An 18174-nucleotide genomic window follows, 5' to 3' on the forward strand; every position below is an offset into this window, starting at 1 on the left:
TGAGCTGTTTTGGATCCTTCCTTGGTTTGGGAAAACCTTCAGCTTATTTGCAGGACTACTTCATAACCCCTTTTATAGCTGGTTGTGTCAGAGGTTTCCACTGCAAACCCTGCATTAGGGTTCTCATAACTCAGCTATATAAACTTGATCTGGACTTTAAAATTGGTATGTATGTTCTTGATTTGGAAGCAAGTATCAAGACTGGCTGGCTGATCTGTTGGCTATGTAAATAATAGTGTGTAGTCAAGGCTGAGAGGAATATGATACAGCTCTCAGTTTCCAGTGAGCACAGAGGAAGTGTATTTGCCACAAAGAGAAGGTGCTTCCATGGATTTTTTTTTTTTAATTTTTTTTTTTTTTTCGTGCAGAAGTGATAAGCTAGATCCCAAGTGTCCCAAACCCATTGGGAGTCCAGAATGTGAGCTGGGTGTTGCTTCCTTCCTGGCAGGAGATAACATTAGTGGTGTTCAGGTGTAAGAGCAGAGTACACCCTGGTGTGTATCTCTGTTTGGAATGTATTTTAGGACAGTATTTGCATGTTTGGAATTACGAGGTTGAAAACAACAAGAACAAAAAGTTGTTTGGTTTGGGTTTTTTTGTCAAACAAAACTGAAATGTAGTATTAAATGGGTGATTTTATTTATGTTTATTAGAAAGTGCCTGGATGGCATAGGTTGGCTTTTGGCCTTGCAGATGATTGCTACTGAAGGGCCAAAAAGATGTTTGCTGCTGGGGGCTGTGGGAGTGATTGGCCTCAGCAGGTGCTTGATAATGAAATCTCTCTCCTTGCCTCCTCCTCTCTTTCTAAATGAACTTCCCAGAGTATGGAACTCCAGTAAGACAAGAAATCTCTGCTTTGAAATCTTTGTTGCTTTCAAGTCTGCTGTGTAATATCAGAAAAAAGAGTCCCATTTTTTATACCTATGATTCCTGGGTGATTTTAAAACTTTCCTCATACCACATTAAAACAGATCCATCAAGGATTTGGAGAATTGGCTTAGAGGTTAGTTTGATAACTACAAGGGATACAAGGAGGGTTGTCAGTAAAACCTCTGTGTTGGACTTCCGGAGAGCAGATTTTGGACTATTCAAAAGACTAGTTCAGAGTATACCCTGGGAAACAGCCCTTGAAAACAGAGGGGTCCAGGAGGGATGGACATACTTCAAAGAGCATATTCTGAAAGCACAGGAACAGGCTGTCCCAGAGTCCCGGAAGGCGAGCCGGCGGGGAAGGCAACCAGTCTGGCTGAACTGGGAGACTCTGAAAGAAATTAGGATTAAGAAGAGGGCCTATCAATTATGGAAAAAAGGGCTAACTTCTCAAGAGGAATTTAGGAATATAGTCAGGTCATGTAGAAAGAAAATCAGAGAGACAAAAGCACAACATGAACTGAATCTTGCTACCTCTGTGAAGGACAATAAGAAATGCTTCTACAGATATATCAATAGCAAAAGAAGAGGCAAGGAAAACATTCATTCTGTACTGGACATGGGTGGGAATATAGTTATCAAAGATGAGGAAAAGGCTGAGGTATTTAACACCTTCTTTACCTCAGTTTTCAACAGAAAGACAGGTTATCCTGTTGACAGCAGGCTTCTGGAGCCTATAGAAGGTGATAAAAATCTAAACAGCCCCCCCTGTAATATTGAAGGACACAGTCAGTGACCTCTTGAGCTGCTTGGACCCCCACAAGTCTATGGGACTGGATGGGATCCACCCAAGAGTGATGAGGGAGCTGGCAGAAGAGCTCGCCAAGCCTCTCTCTATCATCTACCAACAGTCCTGGCTCACGGGGGACATCCCAGACGATTGGAAGTTGGCGAATGTCACGCCAATCCACAAAAAGGGCCGGAAGGAGGACCCGGGAAACTCCAGGCCTGTCAGCCTGACCTCAGTGCCTGGCAGGGTCATGGAACAGATCATCCTCAGTGCAATCACACAGCACCTACAGGATGGACAAGGGATCAGACCCAGCCAGCACGGGTTTAGGAAGGGCAGATCCTGCCTGACCAACCTGATCTCCTTTTATGATCAGGTGACCTGCCTGGTGGATGAGGGGAAGGCTGTGGATGTGGTCTACCTGGACTTCAGCAAGGCCTTTGACACCATCCCCCATAGCATTCTCCTGAAAAAGCTGTCAGCCCACACCTTGGACAGGAGCACCCTGTGCTGGGTTAGGAACTGGCTGGAGGGCCGGGCCCAGAGAGTGGTGCTGAACGGGGCTGCATCAAAATGGCGGCCGGTCAATAGTGGTGTCCACCAGGGATCAGTATTGGGCCCAGTTCTGTTCAATATCTTTATTGATGATTTAGATGAGGGGATTGAGTCCATCATCAGCAAATTTGCAGATGACACCAAGCTGGGAGGAGTGTGGATCAGCTGGAAGGCAGGAGGGCTCTGCAGAGGGACCTGGACAGACTAGAGAGCTGGGCCGATTCCAACGGGATGAGGTTCAACACGGCCAAGTGCCGGGTCCTGCACTTTGGCCACAACAACCCCATGCAGCGCTACAGGCTGGGGACAGAGTGGCTGAGAGCAGCCAGGCAGAAAGGGACCTGGGAGTCTGCATCGACAAGAAACTGAACATGAGCCAGCAGTGTGCCCAGGTGGCCAAGAAGGCCAATGGCATCCTGGCCTGTATCAAAAACAGCGTCACCAGCAGGTCCAGGGAGGTGATTCTGCCCCTGTACTCAGCACTGGTTAGGCCACACCTCGAGTACTGTGTCCAGTTCTGGGCCCCTCAGTTTAAGAAGGATGTAGAGGTCCTGGAGCAGGTCCAAAGGAGGGCAACCAGGCTGGTGAAGGGACTCGAGCACAAGCCCTATGAGGAGAGGCTGAGAGAGCTGGGGCTGTTCAGCCTGAAGAAGAGGAGGCTCAGGGGAGACCTCATTGCTCTCTACAACTCCCTGAAAGGAGGCTGTAGCGAGGTGGGAACTGGACTCTTTTCACAGACGACCTTCAACAAGACAAGAGGACACAGTCTTAAGTTGTGCCAGGGGAGGTTTAGGTTAGATATTAGAAAGAATTTCTTCACGGAGAGGGTGATTAGGCTATGGAATGGACTGCCCGGTGAGGTGGTAGATTCTCCGTCCCTGGAGACATTTAAAAAGAGACTGGATGTGGCACTCAGTGCCATGGTCTAGCAACTGCTCCGGTGGGTCAAGGGTTGGACTAGATGATCTCTGAGGTCCCTTCCAACCCGGCTAATTCTATGATTCTATGATTCTATGATTGATTCACAGGGAGCCAGTTTTATCATTTTAATGCTGTACTCTTTTCTGCATACATTTAGTTGCTTTGATTCCCTTTGTTTGCCTATGTGTCTTGAATAAAGAAAGGCATATTTAAAGCATATGCTTTTTTCCTACTATAAATTAGGTGCTTTTTTTGTTTTGTCCATCAGTTTCCAGTTCTTTTGGTATTTAAGCATAGGTAATGCTGTGGTTTCCTGGTGACTGGTGGCAGATTATTTTATTAAGTGAAGGTTAAATTTGCAACTGTATACTTATAAAGACTGACTTATAAAGACAAAAAATTATGGTATAAAGGTAGTAATGATTTATAAAAAAACATTTCAAAACTTACTATACATTAGCACTTATATTTTTTATATCTTCTGCATCTGAATTTTTCAAAATCTAGGTTTAAAAAAAATAAAAGAAAGAAATGGAATTAATTACCATTATGATAAGGAATATGGGGAAACTTTCTTTCCATTTTCATTTGAATATGTACATGGCTTTGGTTCAGATATGTACACAACTTTGCATACAGAATCCCAAGTATGTATAAGAAATTGTTGTTTGCAATGGTAATGCACAGTTAGAGAATCTAAGAATTGCCAGAACTAAGGCACCTGGAGTATAAGTAATGTCTGCAGTATGGAAAAGATCCTTAATTATTTCAAGTGTTCATTAGAACACTTAGTCCTCCTGCTGTGTTCAATGTAGATATTTGTTTATTTTAAATACATGTTCTTGTGATTATATTCCTCTCACTTCTATGGTAAAAAGCTGCCCTTGTAGCTTCAGTCCCACTGGAATTACAGATGCTGAGTGATCCACTCAGGGACTTGTGCTCTAGCTGAGGTTTCCTAGAAGCACCAACCTCTTATCTCTTGGTTAGTCAGATCTCTTATCCATCATCAGTAGGTGTTACTTGGAAGTCTTATTTGCTGTATCTAGATAAGGAGATTACTTCTGTGGCATCCCTCTGCACATGCTGTGCTTCACACTCTTGTCCAGTAATTTGTTCCTTCTGGTTTGTCTGTCACAGCCTCCTCTGGATAAGGCAGATTCAGTCCCCTGCCCCCACAGCAGATCTTGTGGACATTGCCATGGGCTCATTGTGTTTCTCAGTACCTGCCTGGTTTTTTTGCCCTCCATCAGGGTGCATTTTCCAACCATATTTTTCAGCTATTTCCAGCCTGGGGTTTGGCTGAAATGATTTTACCACTGTCTCCCACGTGTGCTTGCAAAGGATTTCATCCCCAGCAGGCAAGAATTTAAGAGTGACCTTTAGAAAGTTTGGTGATTAGTCGAGGGCTGTTGTGTTTTGGCTATCAGAATCAAACAAAACCATTATTTTTTGTCTTAATAATTTGTTTTATTTTATACTTCTTGGCATGCTGAGGCTTCCCCCCTTCATCCCCATGAAAACAGTTGCTCTGCAGTCTTACTGCTGAATGTCCTGGTTGCTTTTTTATCCTGAATGACAACGTGTGACCATCAAGCACACCTGTGTGTGTTCAGAGAAAGCTAGATTTTTATTAACTTCAGCAGTCCAATCACAAAGCACAGTAGTGATCTGTTTGACCTTTAGGTTTAACACCCCTCCATTCCTCTCCCTTTTTCAGACCTTGCTGACAAATGTCAGCATGCCATAATGTATTGCTCTAGGGAGCTGTTTATATGACAGGTTCCACTCCTTGCCCAAAGCACTGAGGATCTTTTCCTATAAATAGCTATGCTGGTCATAGCTTTCTATGTGCTTGTAGGGTTCCCTGGTCTGTCTTTTATTGTAAACCAGGTCTCTTAATTCAGTTGTCTGGAGGACAAATTTTGGAGGAATTTTGTCCTTGTTTTTGAAGCTCTTTGTAAAAGGAGGCAGCAAACAAGTTGTATTATGAGTTTAGCAAGTCAAGAAGGTTTTCTGAAACCACTGTATCTGTTTCTTTGTCCTCTACTTTTCTTCCTTGCATGGGACTTTCTCTACTAACTCACTTGTTAGCACCCTTTTGCTTCAACTGGGTAAAATCGCTCTGTTGACCTATATACTGCTGAGGCATTGGTTGCTATTTGGAATCTGAAAGATGACAGGTCTAAGGTTTTCTCTTTCCCCAGAATGATGTGTTTGCTAGCATAGGATTAACACTAAATGGAAGGATTTTTCTCATTTTTTAAATTGGTTATTAATGATTGATACTGCGGTTGTTTGTGGGGCATCATTTGATGTTGACAGATACCAGCCATGATCCACTGAATGGGAAATTTCCTGCTTTCAGTCTACATGGTGTCAAATTATACATTTTTGAAGTATTACATTTGCATGGGTCTTGCACATCAGGCAATACTTTTTCCTCTGTTCAAGTCTCTGTCTTTGAATGCTGTTTGATAAGTGTCACAGCTGTCAGGGACTACAGTCTCTTGAGATTTTGGGAAAGCCTTAACCATATCAGGTAGACTGATGGGACATTTGCCACAGGTTTACCAACATGTGACTGTTCATACACCTCTTTGCTGGCAGGTGAATGTTGTGGAGACTGCTGACTGTACTTTATGGATGCTCATTGTCAAAAGGAACCACAAGGAACCAAAACTGCTTGGTCCCTACCAAATGAGCTGAAACAGAGGTGGTCAAAAACCAACAGAGATGAAAGCCTTCATTTGAGATGTGGATTACTAGAGCATGGCTGTGGCTTAAGGTGAACTCCACCTTTAGAAATAAAGATGAAGTAATTCTGCTGTTTGCAGCACCTCCCTCCAATGTAGAACTTGCTTCAAGAAACAGCATCAGGGTTGCAAGCAAAGGAAGGGCTTGTAGAGTTTTGTATGCATAGCACAAGCATCTCCAACTTCTCAGCAGTAAGATTTGGAGATATATCAGGAAACAAAGGGAATTTGCACTATCAAAGACTTTTTGCAGGCAGCTTGAAGATGATTAGCATGTTGAGGACCAGGTGTATGTATCATGCATAGATCTTGCCATGTGTTGCTTTATTTATTTCTTTTCTTGGGAATGAAGTTATTTGAAATTCAGAGACATCAGCTGAAAAGATGAATTTATTGTTCAATCGAGGTCAATAATGTGAGCTTCATAAAGGTTTCTGTTGCAAGACTTTTGTTCAGTTGGACCAAAAGCAGTTGAGCTGAACTTTGGCAGTGATCTTCATCAAAAAGGCAGAATGCTCAAGAGGCCTTTCTTACTCTGGTCTGAATATACTGTGGGTTGCTGCAGGCTAGAAACCTCCTGAGAGAAAGGCAAAACAAAGTCGTGTAACTGGTCTGTCTGTAATGCTGAACTTTTGACTTTCTAGTAGTTGCAGATGGGGAAAAGTCAGCTACACTTTAAATGAAGCCTTCCACACACATAACCAGTCATTGACAAGTAGATAAACTTTGAAGAGATTGTTTAGATGTAAAATCTAAAATGGAAAAAGCAGCTGAAATGGAAAAAGCAGCTCTTGTGAAAAAAATACAAGAGGCTGGAACTTGGCATCCAGTAAACTGTGTGTGCCTGTTTGTATTTCTTGGTGAACGTGCACAACTTCCATCCAGTACAGTAGAAGTGGAGGTTGATTTTGAAAAATAAGCAATACTGTGTAATACTTTTCCCTGTCATTCAAGTGAAATAAGAACAGAACCAATAAATGCTGCTTCACCAGTAAGATAGCGTAGTAACTTTCACAGAGTGAGATATTCACAGGGAAGAAGGTATGGTGCTTTCTTTTTTCTTACTATGAAAAAACACTGTGAATAAGATCCTGTGGCCCTGTGTTCAGAGAATATAAGCCACCCAAGTTTTTAATTTGCCATTTTTGTGACATTTCAGCTCAATGACGGTGGTAAAGCAGCCCAAGCACACGTGGGGATAGGTGATGTTGTTCTCACCATCGATGGGATAAGTACAGATGGAATGACTCATCTAGAAGCACAAAACAAGATCAAGGCATGTACAGGCAATTTGAATATGACTCTGCAAAGGTAAGATACCTTTTCTCTTTTTTTTTTTTTTTTTTTTTTTTTTTTTTTTTTATAGAGTTATGATGATTAACAGTTGTTTGGAGGATAAAATCATGTAAGTGGTTTGGCAAAGAGTTCAGTAGTCACAATTGAAAGATACGCTGATGTAGTCTGAAATGTGGCTTGATTTATAGCATTTTAGAAAACTTATTAGATGTTAATTATGTGAGTTGACAAAGACCTTTTCCAACCTTCTGTCACTGAATGAGGTTTAGTTCCTCTTCCTTTTGAGTCTGAATTTTGCTAGCACTTGCTTAATTAAAACCAGATCTTATCCAGGCTGTCTTTTACTCCCCCTCTCCTGGCTGACTGACTAGGGGCACTTGTTTTTTTAGGTCAAGTCCTACATCATAATTTTTGTTGGCAAACAGAATGATGCATTTGACCAGTTAACTCACAATTTATATGTAGGAAAACTCTGCAGCTCAAAGCCATGGAGAGGTGTTTCCCAAAGCAATGCTACTGTTTCCCAGAGCAGCTGCCTCCCTTCTCTACTATAGAAGTTACAGCTTTGTCTAGTCCCTCCACTCCTGATAGCTATATTGAGTCTCAGCATCTCTCTGTTACCTGTTTTGGGAGGGGCTGGAAAAAGGGAGCAAGATGGGCATGTGCAGATTATTGGATCTGAAGCAGGAAGAGCAAGAAATTTCCTTCGAGCTTTCAGAAGTCTCCTTGAGCTAAATAATGGCGTTTATTGGAAAACTGCTGTTTTTATTTAAACATGTGAGTGAGCATCTTGGAGGAGGGTTGTTGTCTGAAGACTTCACATAAGGAGAACCATCTTTTCCTGTTATCAAAGAAAGGAGAGGCAGTTGCACCCTGTGCACTGCTGAAGGCAGGCATGAGCAGCAATGGAAGTTCCTCAGTGTGTGGTTGTTGAGTATCTCCTCACCAGTTATTAACTTTACTGGCAAAACAGTCTTGTCCTTACCAAAAGGACAACCTCTCTCTGAGAGTTCATCAGTGTAAGAATAAAAGATGACACAGTTGTAGCTCTGAAAACCATTCAGCTCCCCAGGGTGGTGATGCATCTTCCCAGCCCTATGCGACATGGAGCTGAATGGTTGCTTAAGTGCTTCCTTTTCTCAGAGGCTACAGTTGAGCCTTGCTTGTTGATTCTTGTTTTTCCTGCTGTCTTTCTGTCCTTTGGTCCTTAGGTATCCTCAATAAGGGATTTCCTCTTCTCAGCCTCTGAGGAAAGGAGTAACTTGTGGTATGGTTCATGCCTAGGGCATCTTCTCGAGTGAAACTCGTGAAGTTGGCATCAGAAGTTCCTTGATGAAACAGAGGTATTATACCAGCTCATCAGAGGAATAATGTGTTGTATCTAATGTGACACTTGCTTTTCTGTCTCCCAGCGAGGCAGGCAGTGGTTTAGAAATGCACTTCCCAGTGCATCACTGAGTCACTCCATTAGGCAGCTGGGAGTGGAGGGGTTTGGCCCACTTTCTGCTCTTGCCATACATTGAGGGGCAGGGTTAATACCAGACAGAGCAAAGGAAACAGCAGGTGTGTCTCAGTCAGGCAATAACTTGTCTGAGGCTGCTTCTGGTTGGGTTCAGTGGTTTGAAAATTGTATTAATCATGAGTTAGCCTGATCTCCTGTTCTCACCCTCCTTGCACTGACTCACTGGCGTGGGGTAAATGACAGCTGAAGGCTACACCAGGATCAGAGCAGCAGAAATCAAAGGAATATTCTCAGTCCTGGCATCTGGGGGTGGGACAGATGTCCTGTCTGGTGGCACTGCTGGTCTGTTGGCTCATGGGCTCAGCTGTTTCTAATTCTGCCTGGATCCTATGAAACCAAAGGCATAGACTCTGCTCTCCATAGCTCCTCTGCTTGCTGCTCTCATTGCTGTTTATGCAGGAGGTTTGCTGCAGTTGTTTATTTGTTCTTTTTAGCCTGGGAGAAAAGGTTCCTTGGTGTCAGGCTGGCTCACACTCACTGCAGATGCTGGCTGCCCCTGGGAAGAAGGGCTTGAGACTATAAACAGGCTGGCAAGATAAGCTATTTGAATATTGAGGGATCTCCATAATTAAATTCTCATGATCTTTCCTAAAAACAAAAGCAAACTAAATGAAATATTTTAAGCTGTTACTCTCCATGAGCAAGGTTGAAGAGATGCTGTCAATGGGAAACTGTGTTGGCCTTCAAAATAAGAATTCTTCCCATAACTAGGAAAGCCTAAAACTTATCTAACTTTTTTTTTAACTGCTTTTATTTATCTTCAGGGTTTTTGGTTTTCTTGACACTTTCCTGAACTTTATCTACTTCCGCACAGAAAACTAATAGCATGAGCTAAAGTGCAGAAATGTTGAGGGTAGTTTTAAAACACATATAAATTCTTTGAGACTGCTCTAGATTGCTGCTGCTTTAAAGAAACTCAATGGTTGGTTGGTTAGTAGTGTTACTTTGAGGTTTAAAATAATTGAATGAGCTTGAGCTAATGGCTTTTGCACTGTGACTATGTTTATGTGCTTGGTTGTAGAATATAAATATATTTTATATATTATATATATAAATATATATATATATATATAATATATATATTAGTTGTAGGATGTATTTTATAAGTTCAGTTTGCTATGTTTTTGGTGGTAGCACCAAGTGACCTTTACTCGAAGGAGTCCTGTGCATTCATCTGTGGATGCCTGGATTACACTTGATCAGTGATAATTTGATACAAATTCATGTAGAACACATGAACATTTGTATAGTGGTGCAGACTTAAGTGTAATGTGAAAACAGTGGCAACATGCATCACTATTATATGTATTTTGGCTTGATCAGCTTTTGATCAAGTTGCTCTATTCCTTATGTACAAAGGAAAAAAAAGAATTAAAATAAGGGGCAAGAAGTAGCTTGCCTAGGAGGTTGGAATGGATATTTAAATCAAACTTTACTTCCAGGTTAAAAGCAGTATATTTATGGAGGCAGATATGCACTAACCTCTTGTGGAAAACCAGTTTAGATGTCTTGTAACTTGTAAATGAATGTTGGCAAAATATTTGAAGGGAGAATAAAACCTCCCTTTTTTTCCTGTAAGGCAATGCTGCATGATGGGTTTTTAAATATGGAATTGTTCTCTGCCTCTGAAAGGAACTGGACTAATAGCTGTCACAATTTCAAGACCACTGTTCTTATGTAGGATTATATAAAACTGTGCTTACCAGCCATGTACACTGTGTAACTAACATTTGCATATGTTGTCAAGAATTTTTAGGTCTGTGTCTCTAAAATTAAATAGTTCCGTAAGCGAGTCTTGCTTCGTTTATCATAGAATCATAGAATCATAGAATCACAGAATCCTAGGGGTTGGAAGGGACCTCGAAAGATCATCTAGTCCAACCCCCCCTGCCAGAGCAGGGCCACCTAGAGCACTTCGCATAGGAACGTGTCCAGACGGGTTTTGAATGTCTCCAGTGAAGGAGACTCCATGACCCCCCTGGGCAGCCTGTTCCAGGGCTCTGTCACCCTTACAGGAAAAAAATTTTTTCGAATATTCAACTTGAACCTCCTGTGCTCCAATTTACACCCATTACCCCTTGTCCTATCACTGGTCACCACTGAGAAAAGCCTAACTCCATCTCCCTGACACTCACTCCTTACATATTTGAAAACATTGATGAGGTCACCCCTCAGTCTCCTTTTCTCCAAACTAAAGAGACCCAGCTCCCTCAGCCTTTCCTCATAAGGGAGATGTTCCACTCCCTTAATCATCTTAGTAGCTCTGCGCTGGACTCTTTCAAGCACTTCCCTGTCCTTCTTGAACTGAGGGGCCCAGAACTGGACACAATACTCCAGGTGCGGCCTCACCAATGCAGAATAGAGGGGGAGGAGAACCTCTCTTGACCTACTAACCACACCCTTTCTAATGCACCCCAGGATGCCATTGGCCTTCTTGGCCACAAGGGCACATTGCTGGCTCATGGTCATCCTCTTGTCTACCAGGACCCCCAGGTCTCTTTCACCTACACTGCTCTCCAGCAGGTCAGCCCCCAGCCTATACTGGGACATTGTGTTGTTCTTCCCCAAATGCAAAACTCTACACTTCCCCTTGTTGAATTTCATCATGTTTCTCTCTGCCCAACTCTCCAGCCTGTCCAAGTCTCTCTGAATGGCAGCACGGCCTTCCGGTGTGTCAGCCACTCCTCCCAGCTTAGTGTCATCAGCAAACTTGCTGAGGGTACATTCTATACCCTCATCCAAGTCGTTGATGAAGATATTGAACAACACCGGTCCCAGTACCGACCCCTGAGGGACTCCACTAGTCACACACCTCCAACCAGATTCTGCCCCATTGACTACAACTCTCTGACTCCTTCCTTTCAACCAGTTCCTGATCCACCTCACTACCTGATCACCAAACCCATACTTGGTCAACTTATCTGCAAGGATGCTGTGAGAAATTATTTATTATGATTTATTATGAAAATTTATTATGAAAATGATAGTTTTCAAATTGTAAAAAAAAATACAATTTTTGTGTGCTATTTTTTCTTTTTTAAGTATTAGTTGTGGTTTAAAATTTTGGGGGGGGAGTTTGTGTTTTGTTTGTTTGGGTTTTTTCTACATGCAATTTTAGGTTCCTAGTTGCTTGGGTGTTTTTAAATGTAAAATGTATTGCATAGTGAATTTTTTTGTATGTGTCCCTCCCATCCTGAGATCTTGCTCTTTTGCACCCCAATATTTTATTTTCAGTAAAAGCTCTTTGCTGGTTCCCATGAGGACAGATGAAAACCAGATGCTTGATTTTTGGATATATTTTCAAGTTCAGGAACTTAGCATGGGTTCCATAAATAAATCTGAAAGTTGCTGAACAGCTAAGAGCCACCACCTATTTTAAATATTGTTTTTGGGGACTGTTTCTCCAGACTCTTGCCTTAATGATTCTTTGGAAGAAAGAAAGATAAAGAAATGTGTATTTCTACTGTTATATGAGATCATGATATCCATGAAACTTCTGAAAAAAGTGTCAGTAAGGAATACAGGGGTAAAAGAAAAAATACAGAAGACTCTGGATTTTTATCTTTTTTTGGGAGGAGTGGTTTGTATTACAGACCTTATTTAGATCAGTATTTTGTGAAATAAACCTGTAAAGTGATAGTGTGCTTTTTTTTCTTTCACCTCTCCCTGTCAAGGTAGAGATAAATGTCTAATTTATAGGATGGGATTGCTTATCTTGAGAAGGAAAAGGAGGGATTCTTCAAAAATCTTTCTAAATGCTGTAGTTGAACAATGAAGAGTTAACACAGTTCTACTTCCAGCTCTTCAATGACTGACCAAGGATTTTTGCAAGTGAACATGCAAGTGTTTTATATTGTTATAAAACAACAGATGAATTTCAGCATATAGTTTTTGGCTTTGTTTTTTTTTTCCCCTTAAACCTTTAAAATCACAGGGTTGCCCAAATGTCACCTGCTGGGTATTTTCAGTGCCCTTCTTGACAAGACTCAGAGCCAAAATTCAGATGAGCCTTAAGACTGGGTTTTGCAGTTTGTAACCTCAAGTTTTTAAAACTGATGCTTATTTTATCTGCCTGCCTGAGTGTGAATCTTTTATCACACCATTTTACTTCATCTTTAAAAGTTACATTCAGTACATATGAAGTCTGGACTTTTAGCTTAAGAACAGCTGAAATTCTCATGATTTGAGGTTGGGTAATGGTGAAAAAATGTTGTGGATCATTTGATTTGTCTTTTGTAAGGTAACTTCAAGTTATCCATTTCAGAAAGCATTGTCTGCTAACTCAGTGTGGTTTTTACTTACTATTTTTATTGTTCCCAGAATATTAGAATTTATTGCATTGAGAGCCCTGCTCTGCTTTGGAAATGCACAGGAGGAAGAGTATTTTGCTGTGTGAGGATTTTGTGTACATGTACAAGGTAAATGGACCAAATGGATCCTCTTGATCCTATTCTGGAGTCTGGGAAATGAGATGCTTCAATGTAATTCATGTTTTAAGAAAATGGAGCCCTTTGCTTCTTAGGTGTTGCAATAGTCACCTACTATAGGTTAGTTGTAAATTATTTAATTTTGCCAAAATCAAACCTGGCGGTGCAGGGAATGGTATCATAAACCCCAAGAGCCAGCCTGAGACAGACTGCTAAAGGGTGATATGAAGTTTAAATTTTGTCTCCATAGAAATGTGAGAAAATAGTATAACCACTAAACAAAATGTCAGGAGAGTCTATTACAAGAAAAAGTGGAGGAGGAGCAAGTAGAAGAATACAAGTATAGACAGGATTTCAAGCTACTAACAATACAGTCTTCACTTGAGATGATGGTTAAAACTCATGCTTTCAGGTTTATGAGTCATGGGTTCCTTGGGGCAGATATTTTGTTTCCATAAACCTTATAAGGATGAGCTTTAAGAAAGCTATGGTAAGAATGCATTCGGAAGTCTTATTTTTGTCCAACTTTGGTTTACTTGTCATCATCATTTCCCTTACTAGAGGCATTTTTCCCTTAGTTTTGTACTTCAGCAATTTGGTTTTTTAGCATATAGCAGGCAGTTGTCTGTCCTGTGCCAGTTGAACATCAGCAGTAAATCAGTTGAAAACAATTTTTGATTTAATCTTTTTTCTGTCATATTAGTTTGTATATAACTCTTCTTTCAAGGATGCCAAAACTGAGTGTTGTCTGCTTGAGGCAATAAGCACCATTATTTGCTTTTCATTGACAGAGATGAGACACAGGAAAATTACAAAGCTCAGCAGAGGTCATATGGCAGAGAGTATGAAGTAAAAGTGTATATATGTGTGTATATATATATATATATATATATATATGGTTTAGCTGCTAGTTAAAACCTGAAGCAACCCATTCCTCAATCTTAGCTTGTTACCCTCAGTCTTAATTCTGGTTTCTAGTAATTATGCCTGAAAATAAACTGCAAAATAGTGCCTCCCAAACAGTGGTTCACTTCTCTTATTTATCTATGTCACTAAGCTTTGAGCTGGTGCTTATTCCAGATGTAGTTCACTCAGTGGAGCCAGAATATAACCCTGTGAGACTTTACACATTCTTGTTGAACTTTCTGTTACTGAGCAGAGTAGAAAACATTTAACCTGTTACTTATCTGTTGCTGATCCTAAATGGTCATGGCCTTGCCCCTGCCACATGCCAGCATTTCAGCAACTTGAAGCCTTCAAGCTGTTGGTTGAACTTTATTTATTTTTTTTTTCTTTCTTTCTTCCCCAAGAAAAAAGAATCAGCTGTCAAAGTTTTCAGTAACTTGTAAGCTGAAAGCAGTGGAAGTTTGGGGAATGAATTTAACCAGATTAGTGATACGGGTTCAGATCTTCCTTGCCCACCATATTAGAGTTCCCGAGTCTCTTTTTTTTTTATTATTATTTTTTGGGAATTAAATGGAAAAGTGTTTGCAAAGAAACAAAATCCAGGTATGCAGAAATGTGGTAATGAAAGAGTCTTAAAACCAAAAATGTAGCATTCAGGCCTGCAGAAAAGGACCTGTATGACCAGGCAAGAAAACTAATAAGGGAAAGGATCTCGTACAGCCCTCGGACTTTACTGGTTAAAAATATCTGGTGACATGTTCTGTAATCCCTCCCATGATCTCCAGATTCTCACTCAGCTCCTGTGTTGTCAGAAATTTCTCTGGAGGGGGTGGAAGGATGGAGAGAGCTGTGCCAGCTGGGCTGTAATGGGGGGGTCAGCCTGGCAGGCAGCTGGATCCCTAAGGATCTCTGGTGCTGCAAAAGATGGGAATTTCTAAAGAGTGTTCAGTTTTTTTGAGGTTGATACAGTAAATATAGACAATGGACAATGCCAGATGCCAAAGATAGATCACTATTTACTGAACACCAAAATGTTTTCTTCAGCTTTAAGTTCAAAGGCATTTCTAAGCCTAATTTTGCATTCCCCTCTGCCCACCATCATTAGGAGCAGCACAGGGGAAAGAAAGAGGAGGGGGAAAAAAAAAAAAAAAAAGCAAAGAATATGAAGCCAAGACACACAAAATGTGGGGGAAGGTATGGTGGTTATTCTCAGTTTTTTGCTTCCAAGGAAATGCAAAATATCACCCCTTGAATTGCAGCAGATTGACCAGTGTGCTTTTGAGGTTTTGTCTGCATGCTGTGTCGTGGTGGGCTGAACCAGGGAGCAATCTAATTTGTATTTCAAGCCAGAAATATCTGGAAATTAGGTACTGGCTTTATCTTTTTGTGTGCTGGGTGGCCATTATGCTAGTACAGAAGGTGAGGACCAGTTTGCAGTGCTCTATCTACTGGGTAGAAGATAAGGTAGTGATAAACTATTGCTTGTGATTGAAAATAACTTTTTGCAAGGCCAGTAGTTTTCTCCTGTCTTTCAGAAATCAAAAAAGCCAAGGTGAGAAAAGCAACTTTGTGGGTGTCACCTAATGTACTCCACATGGTTCCATTTATGTATTCTTACTATAAGCAAGAACTACCATTTGCAAGCTGAAATGTAACAGCCAAGATATGTCTAAGGTGATTGCAGGGGTAACTACCCTTATTGGAAGTCTGAGCATTTCCTAACAGTAATGTGGAAGTTGCAGAGTTAGTTTTGCTTGTCTTCTAGGTTGATTTCTATATCTGGTGTTGAAAAGACCTTCTGCTGCTATTGAAGGATGGAAGCAGAAGATGCTCAGACAGACATCTCCATGTTGAAGAGCTCCAACTCTTCCTAAGCAACCTTTACTAGCATAGAAGTAGATTGAATCAATTTCCAAAGCATTAAATATATGTATTTTGGGAATGCAGTAACAAAACCGAGCTAATTTTCATTATGAAAGTCTATAAAAATTTCTTCAAAAGCAAAGGAGTTATTTTTGCTGACATTTGAGATCTATGTGATCTAAAATAAAACCTCTTCTTTTCAATATGTAGAAGTGCCAAATTCCTAAATGGGGAGAAAGTGCTTATTTTTAGCTGACAGTACAATAGCAAATAAGCCTTTTGGTAGTCATTATATCCCACGTTCTTTGGGTTACACCACGATTTTCAAGACCTTTAGTGGCCATATAATTTGCTCCAAAATTTTTGTTTTTGATTATCTCTTCTTCTCACAGACATGATGCTGAGAAAGTATTTTATGTTTTCTTTCTAATTTTGGGGTTTTTTTTTCCTCTTTTTGTATGTTTTTTGGCATGGAGGAGGGGAGTTAGTTTTCAGGTTTGGTTTGGGTTTGTTTCAAGGAAAAGGCAGAAATCAAGCCATTGAATTCTTAAGATTTTGATGGCTGATAGGCAAAGCTCTTCGTGTGATTTCCTGCTTAAGTTTCACTTAGTTTTTCTCAGGGAAAGTTTTATAGCTGTGTTTCAGGAAACTCTTTTGGTAACTCTTTTCCTCCCATTTATAAAAAATCCTCAGAGGGAACTGTAGGTTGGTTTTTTTTTTGTTTTGTCTTTAATGAGCTACAGCAAGCCATCTGAAAAGTGATATTCTTAGGATTCTGTTATATTTTGTTTAATTTTAAGAGGTCTTTATGGAGTACCATTCTCCAGGAGGCCTTTGGTGCAATTCTGGCTTTCATTTCCTTATTTTCTAATGCACTTCCACAGTGTTCATGGTGGGAGTCACCAATATTTCATAAGCACTGCAGCATAATGCAGCAAAACCATTTATTTTCATAGAATCATAGAATCATAGAATTGGCTGGGTTGGAAGGGGCCTCAGAGATCATCGAGTCCAACCCTTGAACCACTGTTGCAGTTGCTAGACCATGGCACTGAGTGCCACATCCAGTCTCTTTTTAAATATCTTCAGGGATGGAGAATCCACTACTTCCCTGGGCAGCCCATTCCAATGTCTGATCACTCTCTTCATAAAGAAATTCTTTCTAATCTCCAACCTAAACCTCCCCTGGCACAACTTGAGACCCTGCCCTCTTGTCTTGCTGAGAGTTGCCTGGGAAAAGAGACCAACCCCCCCCTGGCTCCAACCTCCTTTCAGGGAGTTGTAGAGAGTGATGAGGTCTCCCCTGAGCCTCCTCTTCTCCAGGCTGAACAACCCCAGCTCCCTCAGCCTCTCCTCATAGGATATTTGCTTAAGTCCCTTCACCAGCCCAGTTGCCCTCCTTTGGACCTGCTCCAGCACCTCAATCTCCTTCCTGAACTGAGGGGCCCAGAACTGGACACAGGACTCAAGGTGTGGCCTCACCAGGGCTGAGTTTTTTTTTTGTTTCTCTAGTAGTATTACCTAAGATGTGTGGCAGGTAATTAGAGCTTTTTAAAGTTGTTGTATTACTTGCAAAATGTTTTCCATGAGTGATCTTGATATTTCAGCTGTTATTTTATTTGTCAGAACTGATTTACTGGTTAAGTGCAATGTCTGCATTCCTGATTTCTGGTTCCATTGCTGGATTTGCAGCAGACGTGGTTGGATTTCATGTTTTATTTCCTAAAACTAGAAGTTTCCTCCTTTTCTCACACAGATAACTTTTATCCCCTCTTCACAGAGTCAGATATGATCTGTGATGTTTGATATCTGTTGAGACTCGTGAGAACTTCAACAGAAGATACTAAAAAAATGGAAACATCAGGGTGACCATTCAGTTAGGGTTGACTGCTACCAATCAATCATTTTTGTTTAATTCCTTGTGAGCCAAAGTGTCTGTTTTCTCATCCCAAATATTGTTAAGAACCCCACTGTGCAATATTGATTGTTGCACTTACTTTTCCATTTCCACGATGGGGCAATTCTGCTTTGACCTGGTAAACAATATTTAGCTTTGGGAGTTTCACTTCCTGAAGTTTCCTACGAAGAAATAAAATCAATAAAGGAAATAAATAAATAAAATAAATAGGAATATAAATATACAGTATAATAAAATATTTTAAATTTAATTATAATATAATATAAAATACATATATTTATATATATATATATTTATAAATAAATAAAATGAGGAAGCTGTTTTCTTGCATGCTTTGGTGCCAAACACAC

The 18174-nt window shown here is 40.7% G+C and overlaps 1 protein-coding gene across 1 annotated transcript in view; it reads left to right on the top strand.

Annotated features, from left to right (window-relative positions):
* PDLIM5 (PDZ and LIM domain 5) overlaps window positions 1–18174 on the top strand; it is a 123263-nt gene that overhangs the window by 33543 nt on the left and 71546 nt on the right. Inside the window, exons 3-4 of the mRNA XM_030449502.1 lie at window positions 7052–7203; window positions 12645–12656. Coding sequence (XP_030305362.1) covers window positions 7052–7203; window positions 12645–12656 — 164 coding nt within the window. The remainder of the gene's footprint in view (window positions 1–7051; window positions 7204–12644; window positions 12657–18174) is intronic.

Source organism: Calypte anna, chromosome 4A (assembly GCF_003957555.1).
Source record: "Calypte anna isolate BGI_N300 chromosome 4A, bCalAnn1_v1.p, whole genome shotgun sequence".
Lineage (NCBI taxonomy): Eukaryota > Metazoa > Chordata > Aves > Apodiformes > Trochilidae > Calypte > Calypte anna.